Here is a 21,471-nt window from a genome sequence, read left to right as displayed (position 1 = left end):
GCTTGTGGGAGAAGGACCATGCCCATCGTGGCGGCAGCCCAGGGCACAAGCAGGCAAGAGCCACCGCTCTATGGGCACTTTTCTGCTGGCACAGATGTGGATTGGCAGCTATGCCATGTGTTGCTAGGCATATCTTCACCATAGAGACTTGCCACTCTGGCTAGATGGACTTCTCCTTCTTTGGCCGCTCTTGTTGTGGAGCACTATGTTAGCTGCAAATATATCAGACGTCGTCACACTAAGCCATGGTAGATCCCACTAACCATCTTGCCACAAGTATTGAGTGAGTGTGGTTAGTCCCTGGTTAATAACCCCTATGGTTGGGTCTGACCTTTGTTCAGATGTCACCCTAAACCACCTTGGTTAGATGAAAACTCCTAACCATCAGGGCTGAGCATGAAATCTGAACAGGGTCAATAACTTGAAAATTTGTATCCATGAACTTGCCAATGAGGCCGACAATTGTGAATAGTGATCTGATAACCGTGTCATCAGTAGCAAGTTTAAAAGTGCTGAGAATTAGCACATTTGTTGTGTTTACTGCAGTAGATACAGCTTGGCACATGATATATTTCTTTCAAAGTTTTCTGGAAGCTACTGGTGCCTGGTATTCAAGCTTGTTGAAGAGCTGTGTCTTTCATTGGTATGGTGAAGGTCTAAGCAGTGGGCCAAACTGAGTGATTTTTTTTTGCCCCATGAAAGCCTACAGCAGTAACTACTGGCAAAGTTGTGTTGGAGCTGATCAGTTTCACACTGAAATTCGAATACTGCAAGCACTCAAACTTATGAGAGAAATTCTTTTAGACAGGATTTCTCCTACAAGGCCTATTCCCTTCCATTATGCAATGTGACATCACAAGGTTAGACTACATGTTACTACATGGACTGGAAACCGTGTGTGTGTGTGCGGCGGGGGGAGGGGTTAGGGAGACTGTAATCCTTCTCCTCCTCCCCCTCCTCCTCCTCCCATTCTGTGGTCCCAATATGGAGTACCGAAAAGGTATCTTGCTGTATTGTAAATAGTAGGCAAAGTGTTCAAGCCTCCACCCCAGTGTCCTGATCCATATTAGCTTCCAGTGCTTACTTTTGAGGAAACCAAAGAAAAAATCTACATCTTTAAATTAACATGTAACTTGACCCTAGGGCAGTTTGGGGATGGAATTCACAAACATCAAGAACAGGGCCTCACACCACCTCTCTGAAAGCTGAAATGATGCACAAGGTCCCCAATTCCAGCTTTCCATTTCCATGTGGGGCTCATGTGGGGGGGAAAGATAAGGATTTGGGCTCATGGCTGACTGGTTTTCCCTGAAGGCAGAAAGTGTGAGGCCCAAATCCTCCTGTATGTTAACACGTGTTCATCAATTCACACAAATGCAAGTTTCATTTAGGGGTGTATGAAACCCCGCTTACCTAGCTCTGCCGTGTTCCGCAGGTGGGGGAAGGCGATCCATTCATCCCCCTGGAATACTCAACAGGGGGGATGCAGTCCATTCCTCTCCCCCGGAATCCTGCCCAGCCAGCTCCGCTCCGCGGCCAGGCTGCGGAGCTGCCAGCTGAGCCAACCCACAGTGGGGCCTCCAGCTGCTGCCGGGCTGCTGTGGATGCAAATTGCATCCTGTGTAGCAGACGCCATTTGCATCCCTACGCAAGCCCGTGATAGGCTACGTAAATATTTACGTAGCCTATCATGGCTAAAGCAGGGACGCAAATGGCTGGAGCTGCAGCCACAACCGGAGCTGTAGCCAGGTAGGCTCTGTTTCGTTAGGCTTTCGCGGGGTGGTGGGGCGGGGGGCTCTGTTCCTCCATGGATTCCGGTGGGCTAAATTCACTGGAATTCGGCCCCACTGGGATCCATGGTGGAATTCTTTAACATCCCTAGTTTCATTCAACCCAGATTAAGGTATAGACATCATTTGTAGCGTTGATTTAGTAGGATGCTTATACCTATGCAAACAGATGCCCACTAAATTAGAGGGGAACTTCTGAGAGTGCCACATCCAGAGGTTTGTCTCAGGAGCATCTGTAACATTTGTTTGTTTAGTACATTTATATCATGCCCAATAACCAAAGGTGTCTGGGAGGTGCAGAACAATTAAAAGCACAAAATACTAGGGATGTCAGAGAATTCCACGATGAATCTCGGTGAGGTGAATGCCCGTGCCCCCGAAATCCATCGTGGAATGACCTGCCACCCCCGCCCCCCGCGTATCCCCCCCGGGATGAGACCTACCTGGGACGGATGTTCCGGACAGCAGTGGCTCCAGTGGCGGCTTCAGTGGCGGCGGCGGCTGGTCTCCTGACCGGCTGCCACCACCACCATTTGCAGTCTGGTCTTTTTCTTTTTATTTCCCCCATATACATGATTGGCTATATAAAAACCTACGTAGCCTATCACGTCTGGGTTTAAAAAACAAACAAACACAAATGACACCCACTATGCTATTTGTGTTCCCCTTTCTTTTCTTCATCTTAGTCTACGTAAATATTGATGTAGACTAAGATGGCGAAAAATAAGGAACGCAAATGATGGTGGCCGTAGCCACCACCATTTGCGTATGCATTTTTTTTTTTTTTACTCGGAGCCCTACACGGCCGGAAATCTGGCTGTGGACAGCCCTGGCCTGGGCCTGGCTGGCTGCTCTATGGAGCTGCCGCGGAGCACAGCCGGCCATCGAGGATTCCGGGGGGGAGGACCGGATCGCCTTCCCCCGTTGAGGATTCCGGGCGGAGGGACGGAATGCCTCCCCCCCATGAACAGAATCTGCAAAAAGGTAAGTGACTTTCGTACATCCCTACAAAATACATCCTAAAATACCATATGAAATAAAAACATTGAAACTACACTATAAAAGTAGAACCCCCACCCCCAGAAAAAGCTAGCAGAAATGCAGAGATTAAAAGTACAATAACAGATTGAAAACAAGAGACTAAAAGTCTGGGAAAATTAACACTGGGAAATTATAGGGATGTACGAAAGTCACTTACCCGGTCCCGCAGCTTGCTTCGCGGTGGGGGGGAGGCGCTTCACTTCTCCCCCCGAAATTCAGGCCAGGGGGGAGGCGCCCCGCCTCACCCAGCTGAAATTCAGGCCGGGGAGAAGCGCCCCATCTCCCCGGCCGCGAAATACAAAAGTAAAAAACAAACAAACCCATGATAGGCTACGTAACGATTTACACAGCCTATCATGGCTAGATTTCCAAAGTCAGCCGTGATAGGCTACGTAAATCATTACGTAGCCTATCACGGCTGACTTTGAAAAAAAAAAGCACGTATGCAAATGGTGGCGCCCATGGGCACCGCCATTTGCGTTCCTTAGTTTGGCATGTCTAGTCTACATGAAGATTTACGTAGACTATGGCGAAAATAAGGGCAACGTGATAGGCTACGTTAATTGTTATGTAGCCTATCACGGTTTTTTTTTAAACTTTACTTTGTAATGGCGGCGGCGGCCCCGACGAAAAGCCACCGGGACCCACCGCCGGGACCTGCCGCCGGGAGGGACATTCGCCAAAGGTAAGTCCCATCCCGGGGGGGGGTGGCGGGGGGGTGGCAGAGAATTCCACCACCGATTTCGGGGGGCTGAATGCGTTGGCACTCGGCCCGCCAAAGTTACCTTTCTGGGAAACTCATTCCAGAACTGGGGTGCCATAGCACAAATGCAGTCTTCTTGACAGCCACCTGCCTCACTCGCTTTAGCAGTGGCTCCCAGAGAAGGTCTGCTGAAGTAGACCTTAGGGTCTGGGCAGGTACATATGGGAGGAGACGATCCTTCAGAGTACCTTGCTCCAAGCCATTTAGGGCTTTGAATGTTAAGACTAGTACTTTGAATCAGGCCCAAAAATAGACTGGCAGCCAGTGCAAATGGAAGAGTCCTTGCACAATAAGATGATGTTGGCCAGAACGCATTGACAGACTTACTCCCCAGTTTTGGACCAGCTGAATTTTCTAGACTGTCTTTGAAAGCAGCCACACCTATAATGTCTTGCCGTAAACCAGACAAGAGGATACTCCAGCTTGGATAACTGTAGCTAGGCTACCTCTGTCCAGATGACGATATAAATGGTATATTAGCCTCAGCTGATGAAAGGTTCCCCATGCCACTGAGTCAACCCATCCCTCAAGTGACTGTTCTGGGTCCAAGAGTACACCCAACGACACACCTGGTGCTTTAGGACGAGTGCAACTTCTCCAGAACAGGTTGAACCTCGCTGGGGCAGACAGACAAACCACCCATTAGCAGTACCTCCATCTTGTCCAGATTGAGTGTGCATTTCTTAGGCCTCATCCAGTCCATTACCAATGCCAGGCACTGACTTAGAACAGCCACTGCCTCACTGGGATTTGATGAAAAGGAGGGATAGAGCTGGGTGTCATCTGCATAATGATGACGCTTCAGCCTACATCTCTGGATAACCTCCCCAGCAGTTTCAGGTAGATGCTTAACAGCATGGAGAATAGAACAGAGCCCCATGAAACACCATAACCTTCGCTGTGAAAGCACAGAGCAATAATCCCGCAGCAACACCTTCTGTAAGCGGCTGCAAGCATAACCGTAACCACTACTGTGCAGTGCCTCCAACTCCCAGCCCAGACAACCTATCAAGAAGGATACCACTGTTGATGGTATGACAAGCCACACAGATGGTGCAGGAAAATCAACAGGGTCACAATCCCTGTCCCTCTCCCAGGAAAGATCATCCACCAGGGTGACCAAAGCAATGTTCATTCCAAAACCAGGCCCGAAGCCTGATTGAAATGGATCTACATGATCAATTCCATCCAAGAGTGCCTGGAGAACTGTGTTGCTTAATTGTGATATTTATTGTTGTTTGTATTCCATCAGATCTTAGGTTCACTGGATGTGAATTTCTCTTTGCCATGGTCCTCTTCCGGCTAAGTCTGGGGAAGGGTGGAAGACAATCTTCCGGAATGGCATTTTGCTACCCTCGTCCTCCTGTGGTAGTGTTCATGTTCAAAACAGTATAGTGTATCTTTTGTCTCTCATGCCTCATCCACTACTCCCTTCTTTGTTGAACCACATCCCCCAGATTTTACACATACGAATATACACAGAGATGCACATTTGCTCAATGATCCCTCTAGATAGTCAGTCCTGTTGCCAAAGGACAATCCTTCTCTACACTTATGAAACATACAGTGTTAGCTTGAGATTTAGTGGAAGCAGACCGACTGAAATCAATGGGTCTATGTTAGGTATGACTAAATCAGAATCAACTCCACTTCTCATACAAAGATTTGGAAACCCATGGGGAATTCCAAATGCAGCTCCACATATCTCAGCTCCCTTTCCTCCCCCCTCCTTCTGTACCATACCGCTACCATTGTTCATACTGACAAGTCATCAAATTGCTACTGGAAAGAGAGGAGAAGAGTTCATTACAGGAGAGTTTGGGGAATCACCATGTGCTGATCCTACCTGTGGAACCTTGTAAATACTTAAGATGTCTGCCATGCATGAGGAGGTTTCAGAGCTAAGTCCACCGATGACTCCTATGACATTTTTCTGAAAGCCACATTCATAGTTGGGGAGAAACTGATGGGAGTTAAAGAGGAAGTCCAAAGTGGTGCGATAGGTCATCCCTGAATCAGTGTAGCTGTCATAGATGTGGAACCCGAGAGTGACGTTGGGCAAGATGTTGGGATTGTCATTGATCTCGTCAATGGCAAACACCAAAGCCAGGATGTGCTGGTAGAAATTTGTCACCACCCTGCAAAAAAAGTGACATCCTGTTTCATAGGAGAGGGGACAAACCTCTTTCATGGGAGTGTAAAATGGTGCACAAAATTATTTTATCTCAGTACAGGTCTACTCGAGATCTGAAAAGTTCAGCTGCTTGTTTATAAGGAGGGAGCATAACCCGGAAATTTCATCATAAACTAAGTGCCTTTGAAAAGATGGACCAGATGGTTACATGTTGCTGGATTGTGCTTTGGGGCTTGTATATCCTAATACTAGGCATGTCACTGTCAATGTTCAGCTCAGATCATATTTTAACATGTCAGATATCATTTTTTATGGAGACATCTATGTAGAATAGATCAAACATTTTCTTGGATTTCACTGTTTTCACTTTCAATATTTCAATCTATGTTGTTCTCTGTTATATATTTTCAGCTACTAACATCCACAGTGTCACAGCATTATGCTCCAGTGTTTTGACCATTGCCACATTCTAGGTGCTTCTGAAACTGCTTCTGCTTCACAGAATTTGAGGTCTCCTTGTACCTTCAGCTAGGGATGGACGAAAGTCCCTTACCTGGTCCTGCAGCTTTTTTTTGGTGGGGGGATGCCCCATCCCTCCCCGTCAAAATTCTGGCTGGGGGGGAGCGCCCCACCTATCCGGCCACGAAAGAAAAAAGTAAAAAACAAAAACAAAATGTGATAGGCTACATAAAGATTTACGTAGCCTATCATGGCTGACTTTGGGGGAAAAAAAGCGCACACGCAAATGGAGGCGCCCTTATTTTCGCCGTAGTCTACGTAAACCTTTACATAGACTACCCGTGCCCAAATAAGGAACGCAAATGCTTACGCACTTTTTTTTTCTTCCAAAGTCAGCCGTGATAGGTTACATAAAGCTGACTTTGAAAATCTAGCCATGATAGGCTACGTAAATCTTTACGTAGCCTATCATGTTTTTTGTTTTTTTACTTTACTTTACTTTACTTTGAAATGGCGGCGCCCATGGGCCGTACCGCCGCCGGACCCACCACTGCGAGGGACATTCGCACGAGGTAAGTACCATCCCGGGGGGGTGTCGGAGAATTTCCCCACCAATTTTGGGGGGCCGAATGCGTTGGCATTCGGCCTCCCGGAGATTCATGGAGGAATTCTCCGACATCCCTACCTTCAGCATCTAGCTTTTTGGAGCTTTAAATGAATGAATCTAAGAAGGAATACAAGATGTTGGCATATACAGGTCTTGCAGTGATGTCTGTGCTATCCCCTATGAACTTGTTGTGAATGGAAACTGTTAAGGTAATCATGCCTGTTGTGTTTTGCATGTCAGTTCTGTCTTACATCACAGTTTACATCTCTCCCCAGCCCTGTAAGCATATACAGGTCTGCCAATTTGAGGTTAACACTTCATGGACATGACAAATCGGACAGTGTCCATGAAAGCTTATGCCAGAATACATGTTTCTGTTTTTGCTGCAATACACTATCCTGGCGACCCATCTGGAAAGCAGAGAAATGTTACTTTTGTGCTTCACAAGTGAAGTAATACAGATGGACATGTATAGGTCTCACCTATAAGGTTATAGGTCCAGGGTGGAAAATTTCCTAGCTCCACCACTGTGAACATCAAACTTCAGAAAGTCTTGGGAACCTATTTCCACATTCTCCTTTTCACTTAGGAATGGACAAAGGAGATTCCAACTACTTACATCACCCTCTGCAACAGGCAGCCTATCCAACACCACACCATCCTGGTATTACTTTAAAAGATCTACCACCATGATTTTCCAAGATCATAAGTACTGTGCTGTCAGTCATATAAAGACTCACTCAAATAACCCTAAATATCATTTTGGGATGGGGGGGGAGAATTCTTTACATGGGTATGTTAATCTTCTCCAGAGAAGGATGTCTGATGAATAAAACTTTGGGGGCCATGTATTGGATATGAGATGCCATCCCACCAATGAGGAAGTCTCCTGGCTGGTACCACTCGTGTGGAATATACGGAGGCTTGTTTCCACTGCACTTAGTAGCATGCATGGTCCAGATATTTGGCAGTAGCAGTAGGAGCAGCAACAGCAGCAGCAGTAGCAGCATCCTTGTGTCAAACTCCCCTCCACACATCAGGGTCTCCTGTGTCTCTCTCTACATCACATCATCACTACCATCAGTCTGACTTCAACAAGGTGCATGGCAGCTGATGCTGAAAAGGCAACTTAGAGAAGAGACAGGTGTCCTCTGTATCCGTAAGCTCAATAGGGTTACAAATGCAAGCCTTGGGTGCCAACTGAGAGTCACCATCTGAAGGTTGAGGTGCACGATGGAAGAGGGAAAGGGATCAACATGATGGAGCCCTGGTTCTCTGTTCTCATGATCCTTAGCAGTCAACAACCCTTTGTTAGACTTATAAATATTTCAGACTTGGCTGATGATTTTCTGTTTCCTAGAAAGCTCTTTGAGCAGGTAAATCAATTATAGCAATTCTATTAATTACAGGGGAGATAAACACATCTGCAATGTTTTTGGACTCCATGATGCAACATCTGTAGCAGAAGTGCTGAAACAAACATATTTGTCTGATCTCCCTGCTCCATTCTGCTCCTCCCTAATGGCGAGGAAGGAATAGCAGGTAGAATCATGGACTTGGAAGGGATTTCATAGGTCCTTTATGCAGGAAATCTGCTGTACTTTGCTGGGGGTGTAGAGTTCACCTAAGTAGGTACATTTTTGATGACCCACAGTGACTCCTAGAATGGAGTTAATGAGGAATTCAGCATGCTTGGAATAGAAATGCCACTCATTTAACTGACCTCTTCCTCTCTTTGGAAATATAAAACAAATAGCGAGTGTAAAACAAGACAAAAGAAAAATAAAAACCTTGTAGAACTGTATCCTAATCCTGCACTTGAACCAACATTAAATAAACAAGAACAACAACCCATTAATTCATTGGACACTTGCTTGTAGGTTTACATCAGGAGAGGCACTGTTTCAGGAAGCTCAGTCCTGCACCATGTAAGGCTTTATAGGTCAAAACCAGCACATCCTATGAGGCTTGGGGCTATCCAGGCAGGCCATTCAAGTGGGCCAGAATTGGTGTTATACATTCCGAACTTCTGGTCCCTGCTATCGATCTGGCTGGAGCATAGCTGGGCCATTGGCCAAAGTCGATAGAAGCTACTCCATGTCAGTGAAGCCACCAGAGCCTCAAGTGACAAGAATGACTCCAGGAGATCCCCCAAGTTATGAACCTGCTCCTTCAGGAGGAGTGCAATCCTATCCAGAACAGGTTGAACTCCCACCATCTTGTCAGAAGAACCACCTACTAACAGTAACTCAGTCTTGTCTGGATTGAGCTCCAGTTTATTAGCCCTCATCCAGTCCATCCAGACAAATGGAAGTGATTGGCTTGCCTGCCCACTCCCCCAGCCCCATCACACACTTTTTTGGAGCAATTACTGCTGGGGTTGCTGTGCTTCGGTGAATTTATTGAAATCTCCCCTGCAGGTCTTTTTAAAAGCCTTATAAGGTGGCTGTGTCTTGGAGTTTAGGAAATAGCTGATCTTGCTTTATTGGACTTGCTGGGAAGACATTTTAAAAAAATGTGAATCCAACTCTCTTAAAACAATATAAGATGTCTTATTATGAAATTAAATACCAAATGTTAATGAAACATAATTAAGAATTTGACAATGTAAATAAGTAAAGTATTTTATGAAATTCTATTAAAGAGAAGCCAACACAGAGACACAAGTAAGTTCACAAGGAATTCTGGGTAACTGGCATAAAAATAATAGTCAAGATGACCTGGGTGGTATCCAAAGAGAAAAGGTTGATTTAAAACCCTAGCACTTGGGTCAAAAAATTATTTGAATAATGAACAGGTGTAAGACTGCAGCATGCCAGGTCAAAAGTGTATTTAAAGTTCTTGCTTATCCATCAATGAGCAACAAATATTTTGTAGTGTATATACATGAGAAAGCTTGATATACAGATGTCTAGAAAAAATATAGAGTTAAATTTAAGTGGCAAAAGTATAATTCGAAATTGATCGTATGTACCCTAAAAGCTGCGCATGTAAGCCTTTTATGTAAGTTCTAATTTTTAAAAATGTTTCATAACAATGAGATAATTAAGACTGAGCCCTAATTTAGGGGATAGTAGATAATATTAGTTATGAGGTAATTTCTGCACAAAAAAGTATAAATATGTGCTGATTTTAGAATTCACAAGCTTCTTATTAGAAGCTTGACAGGCCTGTGTTCCTGTCAGCTGAATTGTCTATTCAGAATTGAAACAGGGAACTTGGTACTTAGAGTGAGAGCTCTCTCTTTCAAGGTATTAAGACTAAAAGTCTAAGAAAAAGAAATGTTGAGGAAATTTTATTTCCTTTGCAGCTGTTAAGATCTAAGGATCTTTAGCAAAGCTCTGTTTAACCACATAAAAGTTTTTATATGCACAAAATATTTTGATGTGACGTTACAAGTATACCATATTTTTTAAAAATAAAAATGAGAAATAGATCAAAAAGATTTTCCTTTCCTAATTCATGTTAGTACAAAACCTGGACTGGAACCCACCAAACAATCTTAAGTGTACACTTTGTTGAGAAGTATTTCTATCTGCTATAGGGAGTAAACAGGCAGCGAAAGCTCCCAGAGTACCGAACTATAGGCAGATGGCTCAGACAAAGTCAAACCGTGACAGCTGAACAGTGCAAGAGGGTGTGATTACTTCTGGCATGGGCACCCCACTGTCAGCTTCATCAGGACGTGGGGAGGAGTCAAAAGGGGTGAAGACACTGACAAGTGTCAGGTCAAGGCACAATAGTAAGAGGACGGCATTGCCAAGTGGGAGGGATTGCCCCAACTTTTGGTTCAACTCTTTGAACTTGGTTCACATTTCCCCCCCTTTTTCAGCGCTTCCAAATTGAATAATGGTTTCACTCTTCCTCTGAGTATGTGTGTCCCTTGGTCCTTCTATGTGCAGCTAAGTCTATGTGCAGTCTTGCCGTGTCTGTTTCCTAGTTTATTACCTACTACACTTCAGGGCTTCCCTCTACAGTTGTGACATACGAGGAAATAGACAAGGTGAGATGACACACCTCCCTGACTGTGCTGAGAGAGATGAGAGGAGGAAGCAACCACCAACCCTGCTGAAATACTGATGTCCCCGTTCTTCCCTCCTCGTTACTTTTTTCTTCTGGTATAAAAATTGGAAACCCGTGGGCAGAGACTGTCTTGTTTTACAGGTTATATGTAAGCCATTCCAGGACACTTTTTGGCTGAGAAGCAGGATAAAAATTCGTTAAATAAATAAATAAATAAATAAATAAATCTATCTTTAAGAAATGATGGTTGTATGGCATCAAATATCACAAAAAACAGACATGATTTGGGGATATGAGCAATGGTGGCTGTAGGGATGTACGAAAGTGACTTACCTTTCGCGGATTATGTTGATGGTGGGGGGGAGGCATTCTGTCCCTCCCCCCGGAATCCTGGCCAGAGGGGGGAGGCGCTCCAGAATCCTCGAACGGCCGGCTGTGCTCCGCGGAAGCTCTGTGGAGCAGCCAGCCAGGCCCGACCCAGCCAGGCCAGAGCCATCCGCAGCCGGATTTCTGGCCACGAAGGACTCCGGGTAAACAAAACAAAACAAAACAAAATGCATACGCAAATGGCGGTGGCTACGGCTACCGCCATTTGCGTTCCTTCTTTTTACTGTTTTAATCTACGTAAATATTTATGTAGACTATGACGGCAAAAACCAAGGGGAACGCAAATAGCGTAGCGGGTGCCATTTGCGTCCCCTTTTGATTCCCCATTTTAGCCTATGTAAATATTTACGTAGGTTAAAACGGTGAATGAAAAAGGGACGCAAATAGCGCCTGCTACGCTATTTACGTTCCCCTTGATTTTCGCTGTCATACTCTATGTAAATATTTACGTAGATTAAGATGGCCAAAAAGAAGGAACGGAAATGGCAGTGACCGTAGCCGCCGCCATTTGCATACGCGTTTTCTTTTTTTTAAACCCACCCCCAACCATGATAGGCTACGTAAAGATTTACGTAGCCTATCATGTCTTTTTTTCTTTTTTTAAAACCTAGCCATGATAGGCTATGTAAATCTTTACGTAGCCTATGACTTTTTTTTTTTTCTCGCCACAAGCCTGGAAATGGCGGTGGCGGCAGCCGGTCGGAAGACCAGCCGCCGCCGCCTCCTTTGCCAGAGCCGCCGCCTTTGCCAGAGCTGCCACCACCCGGAAGATCCACCCCGGTTAAGTCTCATCCCACGGGGGGTGGGTGCGGGGGTGGCAGGCCGTTCTGCCATGGATCCGCGGGGGGTGGGGGGGGTGGCAGGTCATTCTGTCACGGAGTTCAGGAGGCCGCATGCACTGGCATTCAGCCTCACTGAGATCCGTGGCAGAATTGTCCGCCATCCCTACATGAGAATTGGTCAATGAGAAGGCAGTCAAAAAAGGATGACCAGCTAACTCCTAACGTTGAATTTTACATATAAGATTAGACATTTAATAGAACTCTTTTCTGGGTTAATTTCAGAAATCCTACCTCTGTATTCCCTTCCCAGGAACTTTATACTGATGCTCCACCATCTGGACCCAAAGGTCCTCAAATTACCCCTGTTGTGTTCTTGTTAATGTGCTACAATTAGGGATGGACGAAAGTCCCTTACCTGTTCTCGAAGCTTGCTTCGTGGTGGGGGGGAGGTCCTTCGGTTCTCCCCCCAAAGTTCATGCGAGGGGGGGGAGGTGCCCTGCCTCGCCTGGCCGAAATTCAGGCCGGGGGGGAGGCACCCCATCCCTCGCCGGAGAAATTCAGGCCGGGTAGAAGCGTCCCGTCTACCCGGCCACGAAAAAAAAGTAAAAAACAAACAAACCCGTGATAGGCTATGTAACGATTAATGTAGCCTATCACGGCTAGATCTCCAAAGTCAGCCGTGATAGGCTACATAAATCGTCGTGTAGCCTATCATGGGTGACTTTTTTTTAAAAAAAAGCACGTACGCAAATGGCGGCCCCCATAGGGCGCCGCCATTTGCGTTCCTTATTTGGTCCCTGTAGTCTACGTAAAGATTTACGTAGACTACGGCGAAAGTAAGGGCAACGCTAAATCTTTACGTAAGAGTTACAATGGTAAATCTTTACGTAGACTACAGGGACCAAATAAGGAATGCAAATGGCGGCGCCCCATGGGGGCCGCCATTTGCGTACGTGCTTTTCCCCCCTTTTTTTCAAAGTCACCCGTGATAGGCTACGTAACGATTAACGTAGCCTATCATGGCTGACTTTGGAGATCTAGCTGTGATAGGCTACATTAATCGTTACGTAGCCTATCATGGTGTTTTTTTTTTTTTTTTACTTCCCTTGTAATGGCGGCGGCAGCAGCCGGTTGAAAGACCAGCTGCCACCCCCGCCGCTGGCGAAAACCTGCCGAACCGCTGCCGGGACCCGCCGCCGGGAGGGACATTCATCAAAGGTAAGTCCCATCCCGGGGGGGGGCGGGGGGGAGAATTTCACCGCCGATTTATGGGGGTCAAATGCGTTGGCACTCGGCCCCCCGAAGTTTTGGGGAGAAATTCTCCCCCATCCCTAGCTACAATATGCTGTTGATCTGTTTGTACTAGGGCCAGAACACCACTGAATCCAGCAGATATCAGAACAGAGACAACTTTTGAAAAGGATGAAAGGAGTGATGGAAACATTCTAGATCTGTGGAGGCTGCTTAGAACTCTGCTGAACCTTAGTAACAGTCTGTGGTAGACCTTGGCATCTTTGTTTAGAGCAATGTGGTATGGAGGAAACATTACATCTAATGAGATGCTAACAATAGAAGCCACTTAAGGTCACCAAAAATGTGGAACCATAGCAGTGTTGGAATCACTGGGCTAACTCCACCAGATTGACAGGAGACTGTCTTCTGAGTATAGCCTACTCTGTTTGGGTCCCCCAAACAAGTTGAGATGTTTATTAAGATCAATTGTCTATGAGCAGGGATGATTAAAACGAGTTAACAGTGTAGAGTTTATTCTGTTTTAACAAAATTATGGGCCATACAGAATGGTCACTTAGTATTAATGTATCAGTAAGGAGAATGATAGGATTGTCAAATACCACAGAGTTCAGTCCAGATGGTCTACTTGGGTCACATTAATATGGTTAACTTTTTATCTTTTTCTGTAGGATACCAAGAATATAAATGACACCATAAACTCTTCTGTTATTTATACCTTTCTTTGCATTAGCTTCTCTCTGTTGTTCAACTCAGGTCTCAGCACAATAATGTAGCATTTGGGGGAAAATATGCAGCACAGTAACCCAGTGCTAGAGGCCAAGATGGAGAAAATCTCCACAGCTACCATGTGCTTTCCTCTTGTGCTCAGGTAGGTTGGAAGAAAGGACACCCACACACTGCAAAAGACCAACATGCTGAAGGTGATGAACTTGGCTTCTTTAAAACTGTCAGGCAACTTCCTGGCCAGGAAGGCCACAGTGAAGCTGACAGTGGCCAAGAGGCCCATGTAGCCCAAGACACAAGAGAACATGAGGACTGACCCTTCGTTACACAACAGGACAATTTCTTCAGTCATAGAGTGCATGTCCAAATCTGGGAATGGGGGAGATGTTGCCAGCCACAGAGCACAGATCCCTGCTTGAATACTGGAGCAGGAGATGACAATAGCATATGCCAGCCTTTTCCCCACCCATTTCCTCATCTGGGATCCTGGTTTGGTAGCCATGAATGCCAGAACCACAGATACAGTTTTGGCCAAGATGGTTGAGAGCGATACAGAGAAAATGATGCCAAAAGCCGTTTGTCGAAGAAGGCAGGTCACCTGATGAGGCTTTCCGATGAACAGGAAGGAAGAGAGGAAACACAAGACGAGGGAGATGAGGAGAATGTAGGTGAGGTTTCGGTTGTTTGCTTTGACTATGGCAGTGTCCCGGTGCCTAATGAAGATGCCAAGCACCAGAGCTGTGATGAGAGACAATAGAAGTGCAGAAAAAATTGAAGCAATGGCCAATGTCTCTTTAAAAGCGAGGAAATTTGGAATCTTAGGAATGCAATCATCGTGGAATTTGTTTGGATAATAACTGCCTAGACAACTGACACAAGTTTCCATATCTGAGGAACAAACATATATTAATGTATAAAAAACAAAAAGAAATATATTCTCATGATTAAGGCAGCTGTACCAGACATTCTGCTAACACCCGGTATTTTAGTGTTTACAATGGGAGGATGCCTAAACCTCCATACAATGTGCTTCATAATGAATGGATAATTTTGACCTTTGTTCCATGAATGACACGTGTCTTTGTTGCCATCTTGGATTCTTTCCTTTTTCTGTGAATCACAGCTACCATGGAGTGAAATGAAAGAACATTCTGGCTCTAGTCCAAATGTTTGGGGCCAAGAATGGTTATTTTTATGATTCATTCTGGCTCAGTTTATTAGTGGTATTATCGCATTCTCTTTTTTTGTGATTGTAGCATGTATTCCACTCCAAAACATTGCACATTTTTAAAAGATCTGTTTCTAGTTTTATAAAAACCTATAATTATAGAAACTGGATTTGCTATCATTGGAATTTGTTTTGTTTTGGAGTTATCTGCCATGCACATCACATTGCATATCCATCGATTTACTCAAATGGTTATTTTGATGCCCTTTCAACCTCTCCTCAAGCAACTTCATTCCTACAGGGATGATCACTTCTTTCCCATCCTGGCCTTGCCATTTGCTTTTCGTTGAAGCACTTTCATCTCATGCAATCTGGATTCGGGTGTATCTAATTGTGCATGGACCCCTAGTTCCACACTAATACTATTAATATGTCAGAGAAATCCTTCCTTTAATGCTCTCAAAATGTTGCCACAGTCTCCTTCATCGAAACTGCTAAAGCAAATGATTGAAAGTAAGTGGAGTACATGCTGAAAAAGGAATATCACTGCTTTGGTGGACGGTGGGGTAACCTTGTCCTGGGAGCTCATGTGGGGGATGGGAGGCAGGCCTGGCTTAGGGTCAGGGAAGGGTGATGAATGAAGTGTCTTACAGTCATGTCTCTACTTTCTTGTTCATTTCCTTCAGAAGCTCAGCACCATCTGACTTTCCTATGGTTGTTGATTGTTACTGAGCATCATGGAGCACTGTTAAAATGCCAGTGACCAAGACTGGCTTGGTAGATGGAGCCTTCACTGCTCTGGAGCTGAGGTTGTCATGCTTTGGTAACAGTAGGGATGTACAAAAGTCACTTACCTTTTCGAAGGGTGACATTTGCAGTGTGGGGGGGGAGGTTTTCCATCCGTCTCCCCAAAATTCTGGTCGGGGGGGAGGCGCTCCATCCCTCCCCCCCGAAATTCTGGCCAGGGGGGCACTCTGTCCCTCCCTCCCGAAATTCTGGCCGGCCGGCTCAGCAAATGGCGGCGGCCGTAGTCGCCGCCGTTTGCATCCTTGCAGTCAGCCGTGACAGGCTACGTGAATGTTTATGTAGCCTATCACGGCTGATTTAAAAGAAAAAAAAAACGCATATGAAAATGGTGGTGCCCATTGGCGCCGCCATTTGCGTGCCTTATTTTGGCACGTCTTAGTCAACGTAAACATTTACGTAGACTAAGACAGCAAAAATAAGGGGAACGCAAATAGCATAGCATCTACGCTATTTGTGTTCCGCTTATTTTCGCCGTCTTAGTCTACATAAATGTTTACGTTGACTAAGACATGCCAAAATAAGGAACGCAAATGGCGGCACCCACTTGCGTACACGTGGGTTTTTTTTCTTTTAAATCAGCCGTGATAGGCCACGTAAACATTTACATAGCCTATCACGGTGTTTTTTAAAAATCTAGCTGTGATAGGCTATGTCAATCTTTACGTAGCCTATCACTGTTTTGTTTGTTTGTTTTTTTAACTGGAAATGGCGGCAGTGGCAGCCAGTCAGAAGACTGGCTCCCGCAGCCGCTGCTGCCGAACCGCCCCCGAACCGCCGCTGGAGCCTCCGCCACTGCCAGGATGATTCGCCAAAGGTAAGTCCGGCCCGGGAGGGGGCGGGGGGCAAACCGTTTCACCACCGATTTCGGGGGGCCAAATGCGCTGGCATGTGGCCTCCCCGAGATTCGTGGCAAAATTCTCTGACATCCCAAGGTAACAGTCGGCAGTTTCAGTGCAGGTTCAAGGGGAAGATAACCAGATCTCAAAATTGGATGATTATCTTGAGGCCCCTTTAAAGGAGAAGGGAGGCTTCCTCAGACCTGCTCCCTCAAAGACAAGAGGCTCGAGGGAATAGTGAAAGGACCTCCATGTGAGGCATGGCCAACTCACTGACACAAGAATGCAAGACCTGGGCATGGGAATGAGGTCAGCAGAATTTCTTCCACAGATCCATGTGAAGGCCATGAGGGAACATTGCTGTGTGTTAGACTAGACATAGGCCTGGAGCTGGGGAGCTTGCTCAGAAGAGGCTGAATTAGAAGGACAAAGCTTCAGTACTATAGAACGATAGAGCACTCCCATTGGAGGGAGTGAGTTTCTTATTATGTTTACTTTCATACTGTGGCAATCTCCAGCAAAACTGTTGCTCATTTGAAACTCCCCAAACACTTCCTTTGGGGTGCAGGTGCAAACACCTTCTTTAATCTCTTCTCCACAAAGGCCAGGAATGTTAATACCATTAAAGGAAAGTCATTTTTTATCTTCCTGCTCACACAGGAGCAGCTATGACTACTTCAGAATTCCCTGGTAACTTGACTTTTATTAATGCTAAAATGTGTTAGCTGTGTTTCTAAAACGGTTTCCCTCAAGAGGCACAAGAGGAAATTTCATTAAAATCATATGTATCCATTTGATCTTTAAATAAAGAGTTCAGTGCACAATCTATAGCATGTTCAAATCTCTCAAAAATGTAATTGACAACAAAAGATGGGGAAAGGTTGCTTGCAAATAAAATGCATCTTGTTATCATATGTCCTACCATTCTGGTTTGAGAACATCCCATCTGGACATGGAGCACAATCATAGCAGCAAAATTTCTCCCCCTCTTTCTTTTTCTTGCTGTAACCAGGAGGGCAGTTGTCAGTACAATGAGAAAGTGGTGGCACCTATTCGAAGAGCTTAGTATTAAGAAAGGTTTGAGGAATTCATTTCACATCAGAGAATGCACCAGTAAACAGGAAGGCCCATGATCCTTAATAGATTTCACATGAAGTGCCAACTTCTCCTATGAACTCCAGAAGATTACAACTTCCATTCCTCGTCTGATCAATGATACAACTAGCTTGGATTCCATTTAGCACCATTAACTAGATCCATATCTCAGAATTCAAATGAAAGTAATGATGGGCAACATGATCTTTTCTTCCTTCCACACCTTTTTCTTACAGTAACCAAGATTGCAGGAGACATTAGACAGAGAAAGGGCTGGCACCTATCCAAAATTACTGCAAGACCATAGTATAAAGGGAACATTTCGAGAATCCATCACACCTTCAGATCTTCTACCAGTCAACACAAAGGCCGATGACATGGAATGTTAGTTGTCTAAGTGCATAGGTGGTAAATTGTACAAGTTGTACAAGGCATCTAGAAGATTTGAATTCCCATTCTTAGGCTGGCTCAGATTTCTCATGAAAGTAATGATGGGCAACAGTGTGATGTAGTGGTTGGAGTGTTGGACTGGGAGTTGGGAGATTGGGGTTCTAGTCCTCACTCAGCTATGGAAGCTCACTGGGAGACTTTGGGCCAGTCACAGACTCTCAGCCCAACCCACCTCACAGGGTTGTTGTTGTGAGGATAAAATGGAGGAGGAGGATTATGTACACTGCCTGGGTTCCTTAAAGAGGAAGAAAGGTGGGATACAAATTAATAAATCAATAAACAAATCTCTCCTTTGTTAGCCACTAGACCATCTTGGTCAGTACATGTCCCATCTAGATATTGCAATTTTGTTACCTTGTCAATTTTTATGTGGAATACCCACTATCCCTATTTCAATGTACTCCTTCAAAAAGCGATGTTCCCTCTTTCTCAAAACCGTATTGCAGTGAATTTTAAATTAATGATGCATTTTCTAAAGAATGGCAGTCGTTTCCCTACCTGGGTCAGGTCTCTGTGCCATTTGATCCTGTCCTCATGAATGGTGGCCCCTTTTCCTGGAGGAGCGTGAGGATCCAGCTTTCCCACTTTGACCCTGACGTAGGACTGATTTGGGAAGGTGACGATGTTTGTAATATCGAATCCCCCCTCAAATTCTCCATGTTCATTAATTGTAATCTCATCTCCAGCACTGTTGTTGAATGAGGTTGTCTGAATCAGTGAGTGGAGCTGTTTGGAGAGAAAAAGAGAATCTGATGGTCTATCAAGTTGTGTAATATTCTCATTCAGATTGTTCAAATAGCCTACCATGAATGGGGGAATATCTTCATTTTGGTAGTAGATATAGGGAAAGACTGATAAATAATCAGTCACTGTAAACTCAACAAGTGAAGGTGTTGCAAGGAGAACTTTGGAAAATATATGTCTTGGGAAAAATGGGAAAGTATGCAATACTTACATTTGTAGTTTTCTTTACAAATTTAAGGTCACCCTGTTGCTTTAGGATAGCCATTCCCAAGTTGTTGACCTTCAGGTGTTTTGGACCTCAGCTCCCATCAGCCCCACGTATCAAGGCCAATGGTCAGGAATGCTGGTAATTGCAGATCAACATTTCTGAAGGCACCAGGTTGGGGTAGGCTGCTCAATGAACATAAAATATAGAACATATAAATCGGTTTGCCCATCAAATTATCATCACAATTGAACACGTTTAGAAGTAAATTCAGTAGATTTGTAATTCTTGCCTTGATAAAGGATATTTTAATATTCATTATACCAAACATGATAAGTTCATGAGCAAAGGAAGTTCTACATAATATCACTTAGGTTCCTATTTTATGTCTGACCAAAGGGAACTTCAACAAATAGCTCCTGAAACATCTGAATCATGGAAGAGACCAGAAGTAGCAGGAGGATTGGAGGCACAGGAAGACTAGTTGACAGCATCTGTTCATGTTTTCAAGCAAGTTTAGGGAAATTCCTAAACCTTTTCGTGTTTGTAGGGCAGAGCTTGGGGAAATCTGATCTGGAGGAAAAGCTACTGAGATCTGTTTTAAATGGGGAATATTCTCTCACCTATTGGGAATGTTAAGCAACCATATTGCAATAGTTAACCATATTTAACAACAATATGCTGACAAACACAGAAACTGAAGCTGTGAAGGATGTACATACATTCTCATCTATGTTCTGATATGGCGACTTTATTAAAATGTTGGGAATCTGAGAATCGCTTGGAGCATCCCTCAATGTCTATCAGTAAACGCTACATGAGATGAAGAAATTTGACGATAAGAAAAGGAAAAGAGATAGGTGTTATCTATACCATTAATGGAACAGTGTTTAGCATTTAGAGGCAATTAGGATACTGACTACTGCATGTCACGCCATTGTCCAGTATCTAGACCATGATGTTTGACTTCCATCAGTAAGCACAGGTTACCTGCCAGGGTTCTATACTCTGAGGAGACAGTCTGACTCTGCTCTCCATTGTTCTGTGGTTGACTCTAGCCGAGTAGATGGTGTGCAAGGCATGGGCCACAGTGTAGACAGCGTTGTAGATACTGTAGCTGTGGCCAGTCATGCTCATTTCAAAAGCAACCCCAGGAAGGCTTTCCAGCATCTCCTCTCCAGTACATTTTCGACCTGTGCGACTCATAATTGAGTTTGAAAGTGAACACACAAATGCTTGCTCCCAGAAATCTTGAACAAAGCCATCTTCATTTGCCCAGGAAGGATTGACAAGCTCAACAAATTCTGGGAAGTCTTGAAGCTCCCTTGATGGAATTGTAAAGGATATAGCACCATGGAGCATTTGTACATCAAATCCAGCAGCTAGCATATAGGGATTTCCATGGAATTCAATTTGGGCTGTTGTTATCCATACTTTTGCTGCAAAGAACCTCCCCTTATACTGAGAAAATATTAGTGGAATTATTCTGCTTCCATATATAAAAATTTCCAGCCATATAATGGCTGGAGATTCTCCATATATTACAACTGCATTGGCTTTGCTTTCCATGATATTTGTCAAAAGCTTCCATTTGTCAGACATGATTTGTTGCATATCAAATATAAACAGATTTTTTTCAAGTGTTTCTGTGAATGCAGAACAGATTTTGTTCTGGAAAAGCAGGGGCTCCATGGTGTGCAAAAAATGCTCTCCACCCTCATCGTCCGTAGCCAAGAGTCCAACCCAGTTCCATCTGAAGTGCCAAAATAACTGGACAAGTCCTTGGTATTGAAGTTCTTCCTTGGGGGCCATGGAGTAAAAAGAAGGGAAATTGGCTTGATCATTCACTGCTGGCTCAAAGGAGCCATATGAAACCTAAAAATGAAAAAGAAAAAGAAGGAAAAGAAGGAAAGCAAAAGAAAGACAGCAACAGACATTTCAGAATGGGAGCAGGGGTATCTGATGGTCCCTTCACTCATTAAAGGGGAACCCCAAAATGAACTGTTCAGCAATTATATGCCTCTAAATTCTATTGCTTACGAAAATGACACCTGTTAAGCTAACAACCTTGTTCATGTGCAGATTTGGGGAGGGTGGTTAGGCTAGCCATGGTACGTGGTGGTTACCACTAACCTCCGCGGGTGCTATTGCCACACATGCAGCTAACCAAATTCTGCAACACGGTTAGACTAACCATTCTCTA

At 44.6% G+C, this 21,471-nt stretch overlaps 1 protein-coding gene across 1 annotated transcript; it reads right to left on the bottom strand.

The window, feature by feature from the left end:
- Positions 1-4,171: 4,171 nt before the first annotated feature.
- Positions 4,172-21,080, bottom strand: LOC146342631 (vomeronasal type-2 receptor 26-like). Its single transcript, XM_084807947.1, has 8 exons — positions 20,259-21,080; positions 18,818-19,045; positions 17,697-17,823; positions 13,956-14,851; positions 7,695-7,852; positions 5,461-5,732; positions 4,488-4,599; positions 4,172-4,337 (listed from the first exon to the last, which is right to left on the bottom strand). The coding sequence occupies exons 1-8, from the start codon at positions 21,078-21,080 to the stop codon at positions 4,172-4,174; spliced, it is 2,781 nt and encodes a 926-aa protein (XP_084664073.1).
- Between the last annotated feature and the right edge of the window lie 391 nt (positions 21,081-21,471).

This window comes from Heloderma suspectum, chromosome 6 (genome assembly GCF_057233095.1).
Source record: "Heloderma suspectum isolate Gila_16-S chromosome 6, 16-S_ref, whole genome shotgun sequence".
Lineage (NCBI taxonomy): Eukaryota > Metazoa > Chordata > Lepidosauria > Squamata > Helodermatidae > Heloderma > Heloderma suspectum.
The sequence above is the reverse complement of the archived record's forward strand: the minus strand, read 5'-3'. Positions and strand labels throughout refer to the sequence as shown.

Coding starts and splice junctions, on each gene's coding strand:
- LOC146342631 (XM_084807947.1), bottom strand. CDS start 21,080: ATGGCCCCCAAGGAAGAACTTCAATACCAAGGACTTGTCCAGTTATTT. Junction 14,852..17,696: donor GATGTTCTCAAACCAGAATG/GTAGGACATATG, acceptor TTTGTTCCTCAG/ATATGGAAACTTGTGTCAGT. Junction 4,338..4,487: donor TCTGTGCTTTCACAGCGAAG/GTTATGGTGTTT, acceptor ATCAAATCCCAG/TGAGGCAGTGGCTGTTCTAA.